At 48.0% G+C, this 23,728-nt stretch overlaps 1 protein-coding gene across 1 annotated transcript; it reads right to left on the bottom strand.

Annotated features, from left to right (window-relative positions):
- Positions 1-4,850: 4,850 nt before the first annotated feature.
- Positions 4,851-22,329, bottom strand: LOC116741658 (pancreatic lipase-related protein 2-like). The gene is given in 13 exon segments (XM_032608546.1): positions 4,851-4,914; positions 5,834-6,001; positions 6,966-7,077; positions 9,293-9,422; positions 9,868-9,986; positions 12,172-12,291; positions 13,760-13,879; positions 15,321-15,345; positions 15,347-15,433; positions 16,170-16,304; positions 18,104-18,229; positions 19,606-19,760; positions 22,281-22,329. Coding segments are annotated over 13 exon segments (1,410 nt in total).
- Between the last annotated feature and the right edge of the window lie 1,399 nt (positions 22,330-23,728).

Genomic DNA, 23,728 nt, shown 5'->3' with positions numbered 1-23,728 from the left:
CTGAAGGTCAGGAATGAACGGCACTATTAACATTAAAAGCTGGTAAAAGAAAAAGCAATTTGTTGTTCATTTAGCATAACATTTTATGAAATAGCTTTGTAAAGTATTCACATTATTTTTTCCCCTATGGAGTCTGAGAAGACAGGATGAAGATGCTCCGTTCTTAACGAAGAGCTTTGTATTGCATCTTTGGTGCTGGTAACATCTCGGTTCAGTAAGATCTCTGTGGAATTACAAGGTGTGTGCCTGGGTGGGTAAATGCTAAGAAATAAAGCTGTTTACCTAAGGGTGGTCTCGGCTGGCTCCAGCAAGATGCTGCCAGGCCCTGGGTTTGGTCCTCATCAGTAGTGCCACCGACACAGGGATGACAGCAAGACACTGAGGACAGGTGGCAAGACTGTCCAAGACTGAAGATGGAGAGTTTTGATGTGACAGACACAAGTCCCCATGAGTAAGAGGAGAGAGGCTCTTGCTGTGTGTCTTGGGGACAATGGCAGATAAATCAGGATTTGAATTCAAATACAGATGGGGACGATCTTGGGGTCTTAGAAACCTTTCACCAGTGACCCCTCCTACTAGCCACAGGTCCCGAACTCCAAAGTATTGTAAACCACCCCCCTCTCTCCTTTTTCTCCTAAATTTGGATAAAAGATCAAAACTACCAAGAAATAACATTGACCAACACCATTGTAACAACCAGCTGGAATTAGCAAAGATGAACATTTTGTCATATTTGCTCCAGATCCTTTTGTAATGACAAATAAATATAACACCACTGATAGAGGATTTTAAACGTCCTTCTTTTGATATGTTGTACCACATCTGCAGTGAGTAGTAGTATTTTGTGAACAGAAATGTACTTACATGGTAACCTCTCTATCTAAGTGGCATCTTCCTGACACTTGCTTTTCTCTTCAACAGGACATTTGGGAGATCTATTCATGATGATATATATGGACCCTCGCTCATTCTCTGTCGTTGATGAAGTTGCATTTTGGGTAATCAGAATTTCATTTGTATTCCCTCAATTACTAGTGAGATGAATCTCAAACATTTATGATTCAGGTATCTCTTTGTGTGTTGCCTGCTCATATCATTTTGTCCACTTTTCTATGTGGCTGTCCTTTTCTTTATGCATTCTGAATACAAATCCTTTGTTGGGTCCACTTCAAATACCTTCTCGGAGGCTGTTCTTGTCTTCAGTCCTGTCCTTGGTGTCTCTGTTACTCTTAAAGAATAGCTCAGGCCCCCCTGCCCCTCCTGCCTCATTTATTGGCTATTTATCATGTGCCTGGCACTGTACTGAGTGCTATGCATGCTTTGTCTTATTTAATCATCACAGCCGCCCTGTGAGGGAGGGATACTGTTATTCCCACGTGTGCTGAGGTTGAGAAGTGAAGAAGCCAGCCCACGTAGTACAGGAAAAGAGACAGCTGGGGCCAAGGCCGAGAACCTCTGTTCTATAATTTATATTAGTTTTACAGAGATCTAGGAAGTCTAGAAGGTCTCAGACAAAGACCTATTTCACTGCACCAGGTTGAGATTTTACATGCTGTATAGGGCTTCAAGAAAAAAAATTTAGAAAACATAAAGAAAAACGAAGAATGAAAGAAAACCCCCAAAGTATTGAGCTCAGGCACTTTGGTTCTGCTGTGAATTCGAGGCATTCCTGTAAAGGGAAGGGTGGGCTCCTTCTGGCCTCATTCTCCGAAACTCAGGGGCTGACTCACCTGCTGTTCTCCTCAAGCCCCAGTCCCTGTGGCCATGACGCCATTCACAGAATTGCTCAGTGAAGCCATTTCTGGATTCTCAGAATCGAGCAGTGGATGGATACTCCCACTCTGCCCAACAGGTGTGCCCTCCACTGCCATCCTAGGCCCTGAAAGTGCCTCCCTCATCTTCCCACCAGCCTGTTTACTCACTGGGGCCCCAGGAATGAGTGAGCAGGTCAGCTGGGAGCTATTGGGAGGCCATGAGTGGGCAGGAGGCCAGCCTGGAAGGGCCACACTCTGCACAGGCCCCAGCAGCTCTGCCTGCTGTGGCACCAAGCCCCCCAAGAGCTCAGCACAGACTCCTACCCGCTCCTTGGCCTTGAAAGAAGACCACGCAGGCTGAGGCTCTATCCTGCTCAGGAAGGAAAGCCGAAACCTAGCGCTAACCAGGTGTGAGGTAAGGTGGGTGAAGCCCTCCGGGCAGCCCCTGGGGTTACAGCATCTGCAGAATCTTTGTATGAGCTGGGGCCCAGGTCGGGGTGTAGGCCCTGCTCCAGGCCCTCTCACTAGCTTTCTGGTTTTCTCCCAGGGAGAGGGATAAGTTGGGGAAAATATCTGCATACGACAGAACATTGCAATTTTCTTAATATTAAACAGTTCTTTAAAGTAAAAATTATATCAAAAAGATGCCTAAAATTGACACACAATTTGGACAATTCACAGAAAAAGAAATACAAAAAGCCATTAAACACTGAAAAGATGTTCACTCTCATTCATAACAAAACAAACACAAATTACAACATAGGGAAAAGCACTTTTAGCGCCTAATTGACAAAAGGTTTGACAATTTACCACATTGGTGAGGGTGCAAAACACTCTCATGTTAGAACAAACCATATGAAATTGTCAATATTTGAATTTTTGGGCCCCCAAGAGTGGCAGTTCAACCTACCGTGTTGTTGGTTGGAGTGTAAATTGGACTGTACTTTGGCAATACTGATCAAAATAAACATCCTAAACATTTCTTAGACAAATTTGTATCATGTTAGAATATCATAAAAGGATAGTAGTTGCATGAATATTCATAAGAGGAAAATTTTATATGTCCATCAGCAGGGACAAACATACCACATCACATCCCTCAGTGGAATCTGTGAAGCCACACAAAGAATGAAGAAGCCCTTTCTGGACCATTAGAGAATAATATCAAAATTACCGTTAGTGAAAAAAGCAAGGTGAGAACGGTGCGTGTTGTATGCTTCCATTTGTTTGAGAAAAAAAAAAAAAAAAAGGTGGGGTGGGGCTGGGGTGTGTGAGATGGGTACATGAATATTTATACATAGAATGTTTCTGGAAAAAACTCAAGTTGTCTCTGCGAAGAGGAACTGAGAGGCCCGAGGGCAAGGCTGGAAGGAAAGTACCCTGTGTATGAGCGCTCTTCTGCGTTGTTTGCATTTTGTGCCGTGTGCATGTAGTAACTTTTTTTTTTTTGCGGTACGTGGGCCTCTCACTGTTGTGGCCTCTCCCGTTGCGGAGCACAGGCTCCGGATGCGCAGGCTCAGCGGCCATGGCTCACGGGCCTAGCCGCTCCGCGGCACGTGGGATCTTCCCGGACCGGGGCACGAACCCGTGTCCCCTGCGTCGACAGGCGGACTCTCAACCACTGCGCCACCAGGGAAGCCCTGTAGTAACTTATTTTAAAGCCCTTCCTCCATGGTGCAGGCAGGTTTCACCTAAATAATGCTCAGAGCTTGTCACTCATGCCACAGGCTGCTCTCACATGGGGTCTGCTCTCTCCCGCAGGATGCTGAAAGCTGAGTGGGTAACGTGTGGAAGCAACCTTTTCAAACAGGACAGAATTTCACTGTCTAAGGATATAAAATACATTAGGACAGGCCACACCAAGTGCCCTGAGAGAGATGGTGGCAGAGGCGGACCGGTGGGATGTTCTAGGCATTACCTGTGGCCAAGTGGTTCCAGCCCCCCAAATCTTTTCTGAAATGTGACCCCAGAACATAGAGAATGTCAAACTAACACCTCAAGATCAAATTAATACTTCAACATCAAAACAAGCCCATTAAAAATTTTATTATCATAAAGATAAAGAGGCTACCACTTTTTTTTTTATCATTTCTTCTTTATTTTTTAACATTTTTATTAGAGTATAATTGCTTTACAAGGGTGTGTCACTTTCTGCTTTATAACAAAGTGAATCACTTATACATATACATATGTCCCCATATCTCTTCCCTCTTGCATCTCCTTCCCTCCCATCCTCCTTATCCCACCCCTCTAGGTGGTCACAAAGCACCGAGCTGATCTCCCTGTGCTATGCGGCTGCTTCCCACTGGCTATCTATTTTACGTTTGGTAGTGTATATATGTCCATGCCACTCTCTCACTTTGTCCCAGCTTACCCTTCCCCCTCCCCGTATCCTCAAGTCCATTCTCTAGTAGGTCTGCATCTTTATTCCCGTCTTGCCCCTAGGTTCTTCATAACCATTTCTTTTTCTTTTTCTTTTTTTTTAGATTCCATATATATGTGTTAGCATACGGTATTTGTTTTTCTCTTTCTGACTTACTTCACTCTGTATGACAGTCTCTAGGTCCATCCACCTCACTACAAATAACTCAGTTTCGTTCCTTTTTATGGCTAAGTAATATTCCATTGTATATACGTGCCACATCTTCTTTATCCGTTCATCTGTTGATGGACACTTAGGTTGCTTCCATGTCCTGGCTATTGTAAATAGAGCTGCAATGAACATTGTGGTACATGACTCTTTTTGAATTATGGCTTTCTCAGGGTATATGCCCAGTAGTGGGATTGCTGGGTCGTATGGTAGTTCTATTTTTAGTTTTTTAAGGAACCTCCATACCGTTCTCCATAGTGGCTGTATCAATTTACATTCCCACCAACAGTGCAAGAGGATTCCCTTTTCTCCACACCCTCTCCAGCATTTATTGTAGATTTTTTGATGATGGCCATTCTGCCGGTGTGAGGTGATACCTCATTGTAGTTTTGATTTGCATTTCTCTAATGATTAGTGATGTTGAACATCCTTTCATGTGTTTGTTGGCAATCTGTATATCTTCTTTGGAGAAATGTCTATTTAGGTCTTCTGAGGCCACCACATTTTTAACAAGGGTACAGAGTTTGTAAAACGTCTTCTTGTACCATGTCGCTGCTGCAAAAATTATACCTGTGGAAGAAAACCTTTCCAGCATGAGGCTCGTTTGCTCGTGGAAGCGTGACCTCAGATGAGTAAACGGCTTTTGGCCCACTCGCTGGGATTCGGACCTCTCTGACTGAAAAGCTTTTTGCTACACCAGGCAGAGTCCAAGTGACTCTCACCCAGCAAATCCACTCAAAGAACCTCCTCCCCTCCTTGGGCTTTTAATGAGCTGAGAATGAATCAGTGGTCAGACCAAAGATTTTCAAAGTCTAGGGGGTTTGGGGCTTAGCAATGAGGATCTCCTTTTAAGGTGGATCATATTTTAAACACAGTTAGGAGTTTCCATATTTCAAATACAATTAGGTACTCTCCCAACTCCTACCAAGTAAGATTCTATTCCCTCCGAATGAGAAGAGCTTGCCCCTATAAGCTAGATCCCAACACATGCCATAGTCTCCAAACAAAACAATTTACATTAATACCTGCACCCCAGCTGAAATTGACTCAGAGATTTCCTACAAGTACTGCACGTGTCTTCCTTATTGCTTAAGGTAAAAGAGTTTCATATTTGCCTGGTTCTTGAATCGATGCCTTACCACTGAGGCCTTGCTCCTGTCAAGTTGAATTTGGCTTAAGGAAAATGATCGATTTTTCAAAGTAAATTGGATGGATAGATGGAGAGTTGAGATGAAGAGTTGGGTAGATGAATGGACGGATGGCTGAACAGCCAGAAGGGTGAGGACACAGGTCTGGAGAGATGGCTGGACGGATAAGTGGGTAGGTAAGCGGATGAGCAGAAAGCGGATGAGCAGAAAGGGACGAATGGACGAGTCGATGAATACCTAGACGGGTAGGTAGGTGGGTGATTGGACGCATGGATGAATTGGTGAATACATTGATAGCTAAATACAGAAAATAAAACTTAGATGGAATGAAAGATACTCACTCAGCCCTGTCTTCACCACTTTGCACTGTAATTCGGGAAGCCCCCAGTTTGGGCCGGAAGAGATTTAGCGCATTGTTGTTCCAGAGGAACTTGACCTTCTGGACTTTTCCTACATTGAGGTCCACATCAATGTCATGCATATGACTTGCATCTGGTTGGAGGGATCCTCTGAAAACATAGACAGAAAATGTTATATCAGCTGGATATAGGAATTCATGCATATGACTTGCATCTGGTTGGAGGGATCCTCTGAAAACATAGACAGAAAATGTTATATCAGCTGGATATAAAAATACACAGGATGACAGCAATTTATTTTTTCTTCAAACAACGCTGCTGTTTCTGGTTTTCTGCAAATAGGTTGTATGACTTCATGCACATCCAGGGGCTGCTAAAACACAAATGTATTTGTGAAGAACAGACCTTTAAAAAATACTGGACTCTAGATTTCCACTGTCTTAGTTTGTCCCTAGAGGGAAGTTAAATATTTGGGGTGGTGTATTAACCCTATTAGTTCGCTGCAGGACTATATTAATGCAACGTCTTATGTTAGAAGATGCCTGTGGGTCAGCCGAGGTCATTTGTTAGCCCCTCATATGTAGCACAGGAAGTTGTCAAAGAATTTTAACTTAACACGAATATTATTATGTAAAAGTTCGTGCAAAAACCAGAATCTATTTTTACAGCACGGTTATGCATTCATCCAACACACATTTACCAAGTACCTCATATGTCCAGCAGAAGTAGGTGCTAAGGCTACCACAGCAACAAGAAGCTGGCCTCAGGCTTCCTGTGTGTGTGTTGCCGGGAAGGGAGTTGCCATACAAACGTGCCTGGCCTAAGGAGAATTTGATTTTCATAAAACCTAAGTCAGGAAGCAACGACTGACAATCCAAAAGGAGTTAGCATTTGTCTCATTTTAAATAGCCGGTTCCCCCTCTGGGCCTCACTCCTCTCATGTGTAAAATGGGGTGATTGAACCAGATGCTAAGCCTTCCTTCCAGGTTTGACATTCCAGCATTCAATGGTTCTGTATAATAGATGGCTAGATTTATAAAGCAGTTTATACCCAATCTGGTATGAAGAATCTATTATGGAAAGTATGGTCATTTCACTTGACTATCAAACTTACTTGAAAACTTCATATTGTTTTGAGTTTCCATTACTTCCATACAAAGCAATCTTGATGTACCCACTCACTTTCTTTTTTCCAGCCAGTGTGACAGATACCCTATATCTCCAACCTGTTGAAAGAAATACAATCATTCGAATAACTCCTCTTGTTGAAAAGAATGACCCCGTGGACGCAGCCTTGTTCCAAGCTCTACGTCCCCCGCAGATGAGAGGTAAGGGTGAATGTGAGTAATGATTTCCTTAAGCAAGGTTTGGGGTCCTGGGATTCAGATTCTAGGTGGGGGTGAGGGACTCCAGAGGAAGTAAATCTTACACTTCAGCACAATCTCTTGTCGATACAGCAACGTATGTGCCCTGATGGATGCAGGGCAGCCGGTTACTGCACCTGTGTACCCTGGGTACACATCACTGGCCATCCCCAGAAAGGCCACAGGGAGAGGGATATGCTTGTGGCTATAATGTTTGGATAAATCACCTACTGTTCTTTTAGTTTATTGCTATTTTCCCATGCAACGGACATATTCTCAATAGAAAAACAACCCAGATAAATTAAAAAAAGAAACAACCTTCATCAGCACCCCATCTACCTGCCCTGCATCCCAGGTCCTTCCCTGATGTCACCACTTTGGTCTCTATACTTAATCAAGTCCAGTGGTTCCCAATCAGGGGGAGATTTTGCCTCCCTGGGGACATTTGGCAATGTCTGGAGGCTTCTTTGGTTGTCACACTGGGGGTGAGGTGGGGTGGGTGTGGAGAGCTACTGGCATCTAATGGGTAGAGACCAAGGATCTGTTAAACAAACTGCAATGCACAGGACAGACGCCTACAACAACGAATTATCCAGCCCCACATGTCAGTAGTGTGAGGTTGAGATAGGCTGATCTAGAGCTTTCTCTTTCTCTCACACATCTATGTATATAGAAGAATATAGGCTTCCTTTCCCTTCTTTAAGTAGTATGTGCTGTTATTCTCTATCCGTTCCACCCATCCCCACCCCAGAATGATTCCCTTTCTCCGTCCTGCCCTGTGTTCCAGAATGTTTGCCTCCCACCCCAGGATCCTTGCTGCTGGCTTTTAGCTGGGTTTAGCCAATACGAGGTGTATGCAGGAGGTCAGAAGGCCAGAGGAGAGAGGTGCAGGTGTCATCTCCCTGGCCCCCACCTTGCTCCAGAACCATGAGTCTGGCAGAAACTCCCTCCTTCCCTGTATTCTGAGAGCTGCACAGCCACCAGATTCCGGGGGCCTCAGCATCCCTTGCCTTTTTTTTTTTCTTGTTACAAAGAAAAATATTTTATTATAAAATTTTGGAAAATATGAATATGGGTAAGTAAAAATTTAACGTGAAAATCTTGCTTGTTCCTTTAACCCTGCCCACACCTCTAACAGGAGGCCCTTCAGTAAAATCTCTCCATTTGAGCCACTTGGATGAGTTCTGTCTCCTGTTGGGACCCTGACTGATACATGACATGTTGCAGGCTGTTTTGTCGCTTGCCTTTTCACTAAATATGCCTTAGAGATCTCTCCTCAGCACATAGAGCTATCGCCTTCTTTTTAGCGGTTCTGTACAGCATTTGGTGGCTTACCAATTGGTGGGTATCCAGGTTTCTCTCTCCAATCTTCTGGTATTAAAAACAGTGCTGCAGTGAACACCCTTGAGCACTTTCTCACGCAAGTATTTTCCTAAGGTACACTCTGAGAAGTGGAATGACTGGGTTAAAGGAATGTACATGTAAGACTTTATAGAGAGTGACAGACCGTGATCTTTCATGATAAATATTGTGAAGATCACATGAACTACTGTAAGTGAAGTGCTATATACATTTCTTTTTAATGTAAAAATCCTTTGAAAAATAATTGCTCTTCTATTCGGCTACCGTGTGATATTAATTTTAACAAAAGAATCTTGATCAATTCGCTATCTTGTACTTTTTTAATGAGAAGCTGGGCAAAACAACAATAGAAATGCAGCGTGTTTGTGTGTGTGCAGGGGGACTGGTAGAAGAGGTATTTAGCTGGAGACCTCTTGACTTACAGTGACTTTGCCCCGCCTTGCCCTCTTCTGTTAATGGATCCATCCTTCCTGCCACTGGGGTGGGAGGACATGTGACCCAGCCTGGGCTAATCACTGTACTTTATTCCATTGATCAGGATTTTTGGTTAAAGGGGTGAACTTGAGATCCAAGACAAATGCCATTCTACTGCCTTTCCATTATAGCTTAAACTGGTTGGAGGTGAGTTTCTGTCAATTGCTACCAAGGGTCCTAATAAGGCTGATACTCTGAAATCATTTGCAAGAATTTTTAAATAAGTAAAATGGAAACTTACGAGTAAAGTTACCACTGCTTCCTGTGTTCAGGAAAAAGGTTTGTCGCACAGCACTGGTTTTCCCCTGAAACTGGTCAGCATAGTGCCCCATTTTGGGGCATCCTTCAGCAGGACAAGGGAAACAGCCACTCTAGTGAAAGAAAACAGTCTGTCTGTGAGTCGTAGGCCTTTGACTCACCCATTTTCCTTTCCATCCTCCTATCTATCCATCCATACATACATCCATCCCTCATCCATCTTCTCATCTACCTATTCTTCCTTCCATTCATGTATCCATTCTACCCCTTCTCCCCCATCCACTGATCCATGCATGTATGCATCCATCTACCCATGCATCCTTGCACACATTGGGAATTTTCCAGAATGAAAAGTTGGGGATCTAGGGAAGGCCCAGCACAGTTCAAGTCTGCTGTCCCCCTCCTGCCCATCTTATTCCTGGGAGGAAGGCTCTGTAAGCCTCAGCATTTCTAGTGCCTCCTTTCATTAGCCGCGGAGTTACATCTCTGCTCTGTTCCAAGCCAAAGGGACAACACCACCATCACCACCAACTTCCCTTGGCCCCTGGTGTGACCTACCTCCTGAAACTCATTGTAGGACGCACAAGGGTAGCCTAGGAAGCCATCGGGGCTGAGGATACTGTTTGAGTAATACTTGTAGCTTCTTAGGTGATTGCAAGCCACAAAGTCTTGGGTTCCTGAGAAGGCAAAGGCCAAGGGCGCTAACAAGAGGCATTAAACTTTTGAAGCCCGAACCATTCTGACCCAGCAAGGAATCATCTCTGCATTTCACAGGTGGGTGTTGGTGCCCCTGAACACCTTGGTCACAATTCATAATTTCTGTCATTGACCTTGACATACTTTGGGGCAAGTAGAAAAGCTGGGGGCTTGTTTAGTAGTGGTGGTTGGCTGGAGTCGCTTTCCTCTCCCCGGCACTGTCCATTTTCTGGGGTGGTCCCCCTCAGGGCTAGGCAAGTGTTAGGGAGTGAGAAGGTCTAACAAGCACCTCTGTCTAATCCTCGGGGGCCAGGCATGTAACGTAAATGAATAACGAAGGCTTGGGGGGGTGGGGGGCGTTGGTTAGAGATATATCATACTTCACCTTTTGTGTGAACCAAGCTTTTCTGTCTATGGTCTCAGGCTGAGAAATTCTTCCTTCTTACTCCTCCAGGCATAAGGTAAAAGCAATGGAGAGCAAGGTCACCATGGCCTCTGGCTACTCTTTCACTGCATTTTATTTACAGTCTTTCTCTTTAAACCAAAGTCCTCTTGTTTGGGAAATTGTTTTTTCCTGTCTCCAGCTACTAGGTACAAACTTCCCATGGAGTGATCCACAGTGACCCTGGCATACCTGGGGACCACTGCTGGGGTGTCTGCTGGGCTTCATCCGCCACCCGTGGGGAAAGGAATGTTGCCCTTTGTGCTTGGGGGATTAGCTCTCCATAGTCCCCCAGTCCCACGCGCCCCACACCACACTCATTACCAGACAATAGGACCTGTTTCGAAGTTAACTGTCTCTTTCATCCAAAATTGCTGCCCAGGGATTCCATGTTAGAGAAGCAAGCGGATGTAATTGTTCCTCAGCGGCCAGGGTGACTCGGCACGCACACAACAGAAGCACGTTCCAGCGACTGGTCACCTCTCTAATTAAACCTGGGCTCCAGAAGCACGTTCCAGCGACCGGTCACCTCTCTAATTAAACCTGGGCTCCAGAAGCACGTTCCAGCGACCGGTCACCTCTCTAATTAAACCTGGGCTCCAGAAGCACGTTCCAGCGACCGGTCACCTCTCTAATTAAACCTGGGCTCCTTCCTATTATGTGTGCCCTGCTCATCCCATCTGAGAGGGGGCAGCCCTCACTGTGACTCTGGTGTTCTTTCAGAAATCAGATCAGCCAAGCAGCCCTCCCTCGAGTCACCTGGTGCTGAGCAGAGAGGAGGTGGAAAGCTCCACCGACTGTCGGTGGATGTTGGCTATTGTTTTATCGACTCTGCTCTTCCACATGAAGCACATGCAAGATTAAAATGCCACGGAAGGCCGCTCAGCTCAAGGTAACAAGCTGGACACAGAGCTTGCTTTGCGCCAGGCCCTGTGCAGGGTCCTGAGGAGTCCGGGTCGCCCAGGCCACAGCCCCTGGCCTCGGGGAACTCCCCACTCAGAAAAAATAAAGACTAAAATGAGACGATCATAGACTCAAAGCCTCCACTTTTAGGGAGGAGAGTGACGCCTGTTCTCAGGGGAGAGGCAACAGGAATAGCCCCGGGCCAGAACAAGGGATGGCTAATGGAGATGGTGCTTTAGGTCACCTAACATTAGGGGTACTGAGCCTGCTCTCTCAGATAAATGGAGACACGTACAAGGCTCGTCCCCCAGACCCCCAGGCCTCCGCCTCCATGCACGTGCCCCTCAAACCCACAGGGCACGTCCGTCCTCCCCCTTCCCCCCATCGTCTTCTTACCAGCTCAGTCCTTTTCCATCCCTAGCACCTGACAATAGCAGATGGCAAGAAAGTCAAAACCCTCCAAATCTTTGCTTATGCTCTGCAGATCTTCAAGGAGCCTGCACTGAAGGAAGGATGCGGGCCAAAGGCAAAGCTGGGTCCTAACTGATGTACCAATGCAGCCCATGTCTCAGCATCCTGCCAAGGGGGAGAAGGCGCGGGCTGGGCATGGGGTTGGGCTTTGCAGCCAGAAATTGGGCTTAAATATAAGGTGGCCTTGGGCAAGTTTTATCACTTTTCTGACCCCATTTCCTCGTCTGTGAAATGGGGCTAATCAGAGTAACTATCTCGTGCCACTGCTGTGAAAATGCCCAGCACAGACCACACCACCTGCCTTCTCCCCAGGTGGAGCAGCTGCTGTCTTGCTTCTCTCATTTACATACCTTCCCATATTCCATTTATATCAATGATGGTTGACAGGGTATTTTTCTGACATCCAGGCATTTCCTTTCCTCCATTTGGGTAGAAATCCAGGTGGCCCACTTTTTGGCTCATTCCAAAACCTGAAACATTGGCAGCAGAGAAGAGTGGGAGGGAAGTGGTCCCAGAGTCAGGTGGTGGCCACGAAGAGCGTTCAGCTCCTTCCAATGGGAGGAAGAGCCTTCTTGGCAACTTCTCCCCACAGTGCAGCCACCCTGTCTCTGGCTCTGCGGAAGTTCTCAGATGAGCACTTGGCAAGACAAGAAGGGAGGAGAGGGCTTCCCTGGTGGCACAGTGGTTGAGAGTCCGCCTGCCGATGCAAGGGACATGGGTTCGTGGCCCGGTCCAGGAAGATCCCACATGCCGTGGAGCAGCTGGGCCCGTGAGCCATGGCCGCTGGGCCTGCGCGTCCAGAGCCTGTGCTCCACAACGGGAGAGGCCACAGCAGTGAGAGGCCCGCGTACCGCAAAAAAAAAAAAAAAAAAAAAAAAAAAAGAAAGGAGGAAAGAGCAGAGGACATAAGATGAGGAGGGAGGTAGGCTCTGGGTGAGTGGGCACATGTGTATTTGTGTCTGTCTGTCTGTCTTGGGGAGGCCCTGAACAACAACGATACCATCATCGGTGTCCTGTTACCATTATGCACCAGAAGACACATGTCAGGGCAGGGCTGGTGCACTTTTTATTACTTTATTCATTTTAAAATTTTGGTTTCTACATTATAGTGTTAACTGAGACCACATAAACTTTGTTGTTATGTTGAGAACCACAGCATAATGGCTAGGTGGTTTGGATTTTGAAGCACACAGACCTGTGATCACATCCTGGTTCTTCTTATATATCTGTGATCTAGAAAATTACTTGACAATTACTTGATCAATTACTTGAACTTGTCGAGCCGCAGTTTCCTCAGCTATGAAGTGGTAGTAACAATACCCACTTTTCAGGGTTGTTACAACGATTGAGCTAATGTATGCAAAATGTTCAATGCAGCGCATGGTAAACACTTCATAAGTGATAGGATCATCAAAACCATACCTTTGATTGGTACATTTCATGAGTGGTTATACAAGAAAATATTGAAAAAAGAATGTTAATTTTAGAAGAATTCAGTTAAGGGCTATATTTAATCTCCAACAAAACAAACTGCAAGCAAAGCTTTGACAAAAGAAGAAAAAAATATGCAAAGATTACCTTTGCATTTTGCAAGTACAGGTCAAACATCAATAATAAATGCCACTCTGGATACTGACAGACTAGGGAAGGATGCAGAGTTTGGAGACTGAGTGAGCCTTCCACAGGTTATAGAAGTCTTTCGTCCTACCTGGGGCCTCAGGCTGATATCACTGGCACTGAACTGGCTGTTTGTTTGTGGCTGACACCCGTTTTGACTGGTTGGTGCCCAAACACCCGTTTTGACTGGTTGGTTAACCATTTTGAATACCACCCCGTGGTATGTGTGTGCAGGTGGGGGAGGGTGGCAGGGGGCACATGCCTGGACCTGCTCTCATCAGTTACAGCCCTGGTCCCTGAGAGGTGGGGTGAGGAACTTACCCAGGAAAGGGATTATGGGAGCAGAATCCGTGTGAATCACATCCACAAACATGGCATCGGACGGGTCCAGCCGAACCTCCTCTGGCGTGCCCTGGAAGCATGGCTGTGCCGGGTCCAGCCCTAAGAAGGGGGAGGTGGACAGGGAGGCCGCACTCTAAGACCACCCAGGATCTAAACCCTGTACACACAAAATCCATGCAGATTCCTGGGCGAAGGACCCCACGCCCCAGCAGTCATAGTTTGGAGAATTGAGTCTGTAGGTCCTGGTCTGCTTGGGAGAGAGGCTGGGACAGAAAGGCTGCCAGTGGGGTCGTTGCCTGTCACAGGATATCCAGAAATCCCCACTGCCTGGCGTCATGGAAGATCGGGATGGTGCCCTTGCTCCCCTTGTCTCCCTTTTCCTTTCTTCCCTCACACACGTTCTGTTTGGCCACTGCCCTCCAAGACTGAGCTCCCGGGCCCGGCCCAGCTCCTCCACAGTCTCCGAGCCCTGCACGGCCCATTCCCCTGCGTCTGCGGTCATGGCCCCCGGCCTGCTGCTCGCTCCCTCGCACTCTCCCCGAATCTCTCTCCCCTCCAAGACCCCCTCAAACACAACCTCTTCATGGAAAGTGTAGCCTCTCCTTTCTTGGGTCATTCCCTCCTCGTTGCATAGGATTCTTTTGCATTCGTTAATTCTGCTTCGGCTTTTATTTGTCTACTTAGCTGTCTGCCTCCTGCACTAGACTGTGGATTTCCTGAGGCAGGGGCCGTGCCCAGTTCATCTTCAAAGACAAGCAGGAGGTGGAAGGAGCAGGGCACTCAGGACTCGGTGACCTACATCTAGTGCTGGCTGCTCAAGGCCAGGAGCCTGTCCTCCTTGCACCTGGAAAGTGGGGATAACAACAGTAACTCCCCTGGCAGGGTTACTGTGAAAATCCCATGGAAAGATCTAAGAGAAAGGACATTGCAAACTGAAAAATACCCTTTATCCTTCACCCGAAGCCTAGCCTGGTGCCCAGAGCAACAGACGCATTCATTAAATGCTGACTTGAAGAGTTTGCCTAAGTTACATGCTGATGTGGTGCACCAAACGGTTGTCTGTGTCTATGTCTGTGTATTCACTCTGCCTAGTGTTCCTTCCTTCCTCCATTCATTCTTTTCTGAGCACCTCCTACGGCAGGTCTCAGCTAGTCACTTTCATTTTCTGCCTGTCCTGGCACAGCGGAGACATTCAATAAATATTTGTGGAATTGATGAATTGATTTTTTTCAAAAATCAGCTCACTTTTTAAAAAACTTTGCCATACTCTAGCAGTAATAACCCTGAAGTCATGAGTTTAATGTGTTAGTTATATTTTTCATTTTTTACAAATGTATTTTTGCTTACAATCGTGTATTTTCGAGTACACATGAAAATATATGAACGATTATTTTTTAAGTCCCCTGCACCACCTAAAAGCAGTTCCAGGAGGACCGGAAGGGGCGCCCTTGGCCGTGGGAAGTGCGCGGGTCTCTCCTTCTACCGCCTGCTTCCCTGGCTGGGCCGGCGCCCGCCCCCAACCCCGGCCCAGCGCCCCTACCTGTGATCCTGCCCACGCGGCCCCCCCAGCCTCCTGCCCGCCTCAGCGGCCGTGTGCGCGCCCAGGCTGTGGCCGATGAGGTGCACGTTCTCGGGGCCATAGCCCAGCTGGGTCTGCGGAGGGAAGGAGCGTCAGGTCCCAGAGCACCGGGTGGGGACGCGCCGGCGCCCGGGGAGCGGGGATCGGGGCAGGACCCAGGCTGGAAACTCGGGAGGAACGACCCCCGGCTCCAGGCCGCCGCCTAGGACAGCGCGACCCGGCCCCTGGCTGGCCACAGTCTGCAGGTCCCGGGGTCCGGCTGGCGCGCGGGGTAACGGTGCTGACCAGCGGCCAGCGCGTCACCTGCAGGCTGCCTTGGCCGGGACTGGCAGTGCTCTGCCGGCTCCCACACGCAGCCCACCGCGGACCTCCTTCCCCTCGTCCCCTGCAGGGGCTGGGCCAGTGCAGAACGTGGTAATGGGCCCGGCTCTGGGGTTCTCCTGATTCGACCTTCCTGGAGGCTGTAAGGGACCTTCCCTGGGAGCGAAGACTCATCTGGGCTGAGAACTTCAGGGCAGCCCAGCCTGCTCTACAATTCCCAGAACAGCCTGCAAGGAAGGCTTATTTCAAAAGGGGAAACTGAGGCTTGAAGAGGTTAGTCTGCCTCAGGCCCCACAGCTAAGGATCTTCAGGACAACCCCGGAGGGAGGAAGTTTGCAGCTTCATGTAGCAAAGGCCCTTCTTGGGCTCCTGGCTTTCAGACTCTGCCTCTACCCATGGGTCCCCAGGCTACCCCTGGGTGCCACGGAGTGCTGGCCTGCCCCTCTCCCTGCCCCCTACCCACAGGATGTGGCCCAGGCAGGGGTTTACCGACAGCCCTTGTATTAAGTAAGCTATCTCTGCTCCCACGACCCGAATGTTGTGGACAGCTTGGGTGTATCCTGTCCTGGCCCCGCGCTTCCAGTCCACACACATGCAGTTCACCTTCTCCACTTTAAACATTTTCTGGGAAAGACAAACATGAGGGAGAAACCAGTTTATTAACAGCCACGGGTTGCACACTCCACAGATAGGCATTCACAACCGTCAAGCATCTCTAGCTTGTGTCAGAACTTTAACATTCCTCACACTCGTCCTGATCCACACCACAGTGCTGTGAACTGGGTATACTTACTCCCACTTAGCAGATGTGGAAACTGAGGCCTGGAACAGAGTGACTTGTCTAAGGTTTTACAGATGGTCATTGACACAACCAGGTCAGAAAGATGACTTATGAGGTCAGGGGTTAGCAAACTACTACCCAAGTGCCAAATCCACTCGGGTAGTAGTTTGCTAACTGCTTTTATGAAGTTTTATTGCAAACAACCACACCCATTTGTCTACATATTGTTCACCTCTGCCTTGTAGCTACAACAGAAGCCATATGAGCTGAAACCATATGACCCACAAATGATACAATATTTATTACCTGCTCTTCTACAGGAAAGTTTGCAGACCCTTATACTAGATAGTTGAAGCCACAGAGAGGCTGCTTTTATGTTCCCAAAAATGCTTTGATGGGAGATATAAAGTATTGAGGGACAAGTTTAATAAGATGAAATTTAGACCGAGGTAGGAGACAACTGTCTTGGATACTTGCATCTTTTTTATCATGTAGTGTGACCCAAGCACAGATACTGGTCCCTTGGGGGCTGGAGGGAAGAAACATCAGAAAGGGCTACACTATATCCTTTGTTCATTTGGGGAGGTCCTGGACTGCATTTTGAAGTTGGGAGTGGTTGGCTGGGGGGGTCAAGGCATCATGGTGGACCACATACCCTTGGCTCTCCAGTTTCCAGGTCCGCGTAGCCTCCCTCTGGAACTCAGGAGGCACGTGTGAAACCCCAGACCAAGAGGAACAAAGAGCGCTCCGACAGAAGCTGCTCGAGGTCTTATCCCAGTGCAGCTTAAGCCTCTAAGAGCCGTGCCGTGGGCACCTCCTACAGGCTAAAGCTGTAGACACACGGGATTGTGGTGTCTTGTGGACAGAAGACCTCGTTTCGCATTCCACCTCTGGATTCAACTTTGGGCAAGTACTGAAGTTTTCTTTGCCTCAATTTCTTCATCTATAAAATGAGAACCATAACTGTGCCTGCCTCACAGCGTGGCTGGGAGGGTTAAACGGGACAAGGACTGTGGAATGATTAGCACAATGCCAGACTCACAGTAGGTGCTCAGGAAATGGGTGGTATGAATAATAATTCATTACTAATATTCATGATCACTATAGAGCTGCACTGTCCAATACTGTGGCCACGAGCCACATGTGGCACTTTACACTTAATTAAAATGAAATAAAATTTAAAATTCAGTTCTTTGGTCACACTGGCCACAAGTCAAGTGGTCAGTAAACACAGGTGGCCAGTGGCTCCTGATCCGGGTAGTGCAGATATGGAGCATTTCCATCATCACAGCAAATGCTTTTGGATAGTAGTGTTGCGGGGGGTAAAGTATTTTTTATGACATACAAGGGTTTTATATAAACCATCAGAGACAAACGCCAGGTAATTTGCTATTGTCTCCACCTCTGGGACTTTCTGATTGGACTCTGGGTCTTTTCAGCCTCATAAGGAGATGTTTGACTAGAGGTTCGTGGTTTGGGAGACCTTGACATTGGGTACCCATGAGGACCCGAGTTTTCCTCAGTGGTTTTAGGATGGACCCGTCTCTCCTGGGAAGTTATCCTTTCCCAGCCTCAAGGGATGCGGCGATTGCCTCCATGTGCTGGGCGCTGCTCTCACCAGGGGAGGAGGGTGAATGCCTACCTCGCACAGGTCAATTATCCAGTCCTCCTCCCCCTTGTCTAGGAAGCCGTGGATGACGAAGCGCGTCTTGCGGCCCAGCTGGAAGTTTGAAGCCTCGATGGTGGCTAGGTCAGTGACATTGATCCGCTGGTTAAATTAGAAAAGATGAATTTGAATGTTGGCCTTTCCAAGCCACAGACCCATTAGAGCCCATTCCCGTAAGACCAAGGTGACAGATTCAACTCCCAAGAAGTTGGGTGAGGCTAGAACAGGAGTTCCTGACTTAGGGTTGGAGGATAGAATTCAGAACGTCCAAGTTTATTGATTTTTCTATACTGAAATGTAGCGTTTTTGTTAATTGTGAAATTGAGCGACAAACATAGCAGACGTAGCAATACACTGTCACCAATCGAGATGGCAGATATTTTCATTTTATATTACAGTTGTTACAGATATTTAAAAATATCATCTGTACTCATTACTATTTAAAATTACAGAAGTTATTAGACCAGCCCCTAGACCTTGTTATTTAGTGAGATAATAAAGCAGCACACATATTACTATATCCCATATTTATCTTTGTAAATGTTCTGACAACTGTTTTCCAGTATGATTAGTGCCCTTTTTAATCCAATGTTTTTTATTTTATGCATTTAACCCTTCCTGCTCCGTTGAGGTGCATCTCCCCTCATGCCTGATGCTTCTGGCCCAGGGCTTCCTCAGCTTTTCTGTGCCAGGACCTCTTTGGCCATCTGGGGAAGCCTATGAGTCCCTTCTCAGGACTTTTTTTTTTTTTTTTTTGCATAAAATATATTTTATTTTAAAAAATTATCTTTTTAAATGGGGACTCTGGGTGGGTAGTTTGTCACCTAGAATCCGACAGTAGGTGACCTTGGGGACCTATAGACAGACACTCTGCTCTCTCAAACTCGGTTTCGGGTCAGAGCTGTGAGCTGCTTGAGTTCTGAGCAAGTTCTTCCTGTTCACTTCTGAGCATCTGGAGGAAGTCTGCTGGCCTCCACCTGGCAGGCCTTCTGGGAACTGAAGATTGCTCCAAGGGTCCCCAAATTTCTCCTTTGTCATTAAATGTCCCCTGTTCCCCTTCTAGCTCCTGAGGAATGATTTACATCCCCCGATCCCTACCCTCTGAGGAGCTACGCTCCCTCCACTGCCTGGTTCGGAAAGAAGCCAGACCCTCTCAGGGATACATAAGTCTGGGTTTCTCCATAAGAGCTGCTCACACCCGCTTCCTCCCCAAACAGGGTTCTAATCCTGGGAAGCCCTGCAGTTCTGTGCACAAGTGTGTGAATGTGTCCGTTTCCGGGTTGGGCGCCCATAGATTTCATCAGATACTCGAAGGGATTTATGATCCCGAGAGCTAAGATGACTCTAAGTCTAACACTGGTGAGGGAGCGTCATGTGAAAAGTTCCAAGGCAGTGAATTATTCCTCAGACAACCATGTGAAGGCTCCAGTGTGGGCGCCCAAATCCCCCACCATGCGGTCATTCTATGCCCCTCTTACTTGGTAGTTATTTGGATTCTCATTTGTATACAGAAGAAAGTGGGTGTCAATGTCCTTGGGAGACCAGGGAAATAACTTTAAAGGCCGCTGAAAGATCCTGGTCCATGGTTTTTCATCGGAAAAGCAGCCGAAAGGTTTGTAGCAGATCTCCTTTCCTGGGGCAGGAAGAGGAACAAACAGGACACTTGTGAGGTTCTGAGAAGGAGCAATGTCATCTCAGCTACTCGGGAGGACTCTTCAGGGTACAGCTCAGGGCTGGTGAAGGCCAGTGCTCATCTTTATCTTTGCTGTCAGTGTTCCTCAGACTTCCGTGGTGATAAGAACCACCTGGGGGCTGAGGGTGAGTGAGCATATTCACACTCCCAGGCCCCTCCCTCAGAGACTCTGATTCAGAGGGTCTGGGGTGGGGCCCGAGAAACAGCATATTTAATAAGTGCCCCTGTTCATCAGGCAGGTTGGGGAATCACTGAGAACTCCTGGGAACCTTCAGCCTTAAAACTAACTCTTGCAGGAAACTCCCAGATGGGCCTTTACATCCACTAATCAACCATCAGGTATTTATCGAGCGTCTACGAATGTCGTAGCGCAGAGATGCTACTCGATGAGTCTTGAGGTCTCTCTTACATCCAGCACAGGCCGTGCACACAGTAGGCATTCCTGGGCATCTGTCCAGTCCACATGTCTTCGCGTCATCCTTCTATGCACCTTTGTTTTTTCCAAATTATTCTCTGCCATTTCAGATTTCCCTGTTGTTCTTTGAAAAGGTAAATGTCTTAAGAACAGGGAGAATTTATTTTTGCATCATACTGTGTATAGTAGGGGCTCAGTACATGCAATTGATGACCTAAATAACCCCATCTAAATCTGAGGGTCCTTTCTCTAGTCCATGACATATTTTCACAATTATGTCACCCCCAGTATAACCAGGGGTGACATAATTTCAAATCCAGAGGATTACAATGGATTTTCTCTCTTAGGCTTCCTCAACTGATGGAGCCAATTATTAGTCATTCATTCAAAAACTGGTAATAGTTAATACTTGTTGTTTACTATGTGCCGGATACCACACTAGTGTTTTACCAGTATTGGCCTCCAAACAGCCCATGAGGAAGGAATGAATATTACCTTTATTTGACGGAAGAAGAGCCCAAGGCACAGAGATGAAAAGTCAGCTACCCAAGGCCACAGCCAGTGGTGGAGCCACGATTTGAACCCGAGAAACTTAACCGGGAATAAAAGTGGGAACTGGGGAGCCATAGAGACAAATCAGATCAAAACCTGGCCCTGAAAGAGAGGAAATCTAACTGGGAAGGAATAATGACAGCGTTGAATTCATTCTGGGAAGAGGGCACCATCCCACAGGAAAGGCCACAGGAGGCTAAAGCAACCTTGGTTTCAGATGGAAAGTGCAGGGGCTTCGATGCCAGGTTAAGATACCTGGGCGTTAGGTGGGTAGTGGGGAGGTGCTGGGGGTGCTGAGCCGGTGACTGGGGTGGGAGCCATGTGTAAGTGGCTCAGAGGTGGGGGAGCCTGGGGGCAGGGCTGTGGGCCTGGAGAGGGGAGAGGCGTTCTGACCTGATGGCAGAGGAAGTTAAGGAAGAGGCGGGGAGATGGGGCGAGGGGGTGCTGTCCAAGCCTGGTGGGGGACAAGTGAGTTTGAGGCATGGTGGGAGGCCCTGGTGGAGCTGCCTGGAACTTGGGAGGACTGGGGCTATGCTGCTGGGGACTGGACAAGGGGGCAGTCTTGAGAAACAGACACATGAGGAGGGCGCCTGGAGTGACCTTTGGGAACGCCTGTGTCTGGGGCAGGAGGAAGCAGCAGATCAGCGAAGGAGACCAAGAGGGGTTGGAAAGGCCTAAGGAGCAGCCAGACCCCACCTGGGCTCTTCTGTCAGGGGCCGGGTCTGGCGGCAAGGCTGGCTGGAATTCCAGAAAGGCAAGAGGGGGCTGGCGGCAAGCCGAGGAGACAAGGGGAAAGGGTCCGGATGCAGAAGAAAGCCCTTGCAGGGACTGGAGGAGACCACGTCTGTTCTTGGGGAGACTGTGCTCAGCAGGGTTTGGGGGCCCGAGCCAGGCAGTGAGGGGTTCTGACTGATGGGAGAGGAGGTGAGAAGACCCGGCAGTGTGGGAAAGAGAGCACCTGTGAGGTACACCTGCGAGGTACACGTGTGAGGAGGTGGGAGGATGGGCATAAGCAGATTCGGGCTCAAGGGGGCTTTGGTAACAAGGGAGGTTTCAGGACAAGTAGAACGTGGGTGTCTGCATCTCCTCTGGGCAGGAGGCCGGGCAGGACGGGAGTTCACAGAGGGACACGTCCACAAGATTTTAGTCTGCAGACGTGCACTTGTCCATGCCTAGGAACTGAGAGTATTGGGGGCCTGACAAGAACGTCCCACTCTCCACCTGGCCCAGCTGCCTGCCACCTCTGCTGCCTGCTCCAGCCACTGGAGCCTTTGCAGGAGGACGGGAGCCAAGCTGGACAATGCTGGGATCATCCTTGTTGAGCACGGTGCCCTGTCCCTACCACAGAGTCATCACTCCCCGACTGGTAGCGACTGCTGTTTCATGCAATAATGATAATGTTATTAATTAGGGAGACGGGGATGAGGATGCCTCTGTCTCACCCAAAGGCCAGCCCAGCACGGTCACCAAAGGGATGGTGACAGCATCCTCACCTCTGACTGTGGCCAGCAGGAGAAGGCTGACGGTCCAAGAGGGCAGCATCTTCGGGGATGAAGACAGAGACACGCACGGACACCAGATGCACAGGCACGAGGCTGGCGGACAGGGCAGGCGGCCCTCAGCACACATGGGGCCCTCCCTCGAGGTGGGGACCCTGAGGCTGAGGCCTCCCTGCACACAGGGAGTTGGGCAGCGCCTCTCTCGGACCCTGCACTCAGGGTCTTTGCACTGCTGTGCTCCCCTGTTCTGGGCCACGTCCCCCTGGCAGCCCTACCCCTACCCGGCTCCCTGCCCGCGTGGGGCTGTGACTTACTGTGTGGCCCCAGAGCTTCCACCTGCAGCCCAGCAGGTTGGCCATGGCCTTTTATAACCAGACTTTATCCTTTGGATTCCTCAGAAGAGGACGGGGGTGGGGGATAGATAGGGCTCTGTACATGCCAGGTTTGAACCTAGGTTATCATAAATACATAAAGCCAGCTCAGCTGGGGAGCAGGGCTGTTTATAAAGTGAGATTTGAGGAAAGGGAAACTGACTTTATAGGATGGCAAAGGGCTCTGTTAATCTGAATTTACAGGTACAGTTGCCAAAAGATCGTGTTCCCCAGGTGATAAGAGGGAAACTCCAAGCTGTACTGCCACCCACTCAAAATCCTCTTGGAAACAGGAAGCCCAAACTCATCTCATTGCCCTGCAGATACTGGCAGAGCCGTGCAGGAGTGGGCAGTCCGAAGCATCTGTTTATGAAGACAGCCCTTGGTTACTGTGGGGGTGTGGTGGGTGGAGAGCACCCTTCCAAAGATGCTGGACAGAGTTGTAAAAACCCTGCTGGTGGAGGCACTCAAAAGAGTCAAATAAACACTGTTCAGATACAGCTTTGTTGGAAAACAATATAGTTTATGACCTGGGGATAAGAAAGATGGAAGTGTTTGCTTTCCTTCAGGGCTGAGGGGTGAAAGCCAGGTGCTGCCCAGCTGTTTTTAAAATTGACATATGATTTAGATGCTCGAAAGTGTATAAATCTTAAGTTGAAAACTTGAGTACAGTTTAATGAGTTTTGACAAATGTATACTCCTGTGTATACGCCCCAGATCGAAAAGCATTTCTAGCAGCCAGAAGTATCTCTGATGATCCCTGTACCACCACCCACACAACCATGCTCCGACTTCTATCACCATAGATTAGTTTGGTCTCTTCTGGGACTGCATATAAGTGGAATTATACAACATGTGCTGGTTAGAGTCTTGCTTCTTTCACACAACATGGTTTTGAGATTCGTCCATGTTGTTCCATGTATCAGTCGTTGGTTCCTCTTTATCGCTGTGTTATATGGTACATTTCTGTGTGAACCTATCACAGTTGGTGTATCCATTCTGCCTTGGTGGACACGTGGGTTCTTTCTAGTTTGGGACTGTTATGGACGATGCTGCTGGGAACTTTCTAGT

This window comes from Phocoena sinus, chromosome 16, assembly GCF_008692025.1.
Source record: "Phocoena sinus isolate mPhoSin1 chromosome 16, mPhoSin1.pri, whole genome shotgun sequence".
NCBI classification, from domain to species: Eukaryota; Metazoa; Chordata; class Mammalia; order Artiodactyla; family Phocoenidae; genus Phocoena; species Phocoena sinus.
This window is presented reverse-complemented; position numbering and strand designations above follow the sequence as displayed.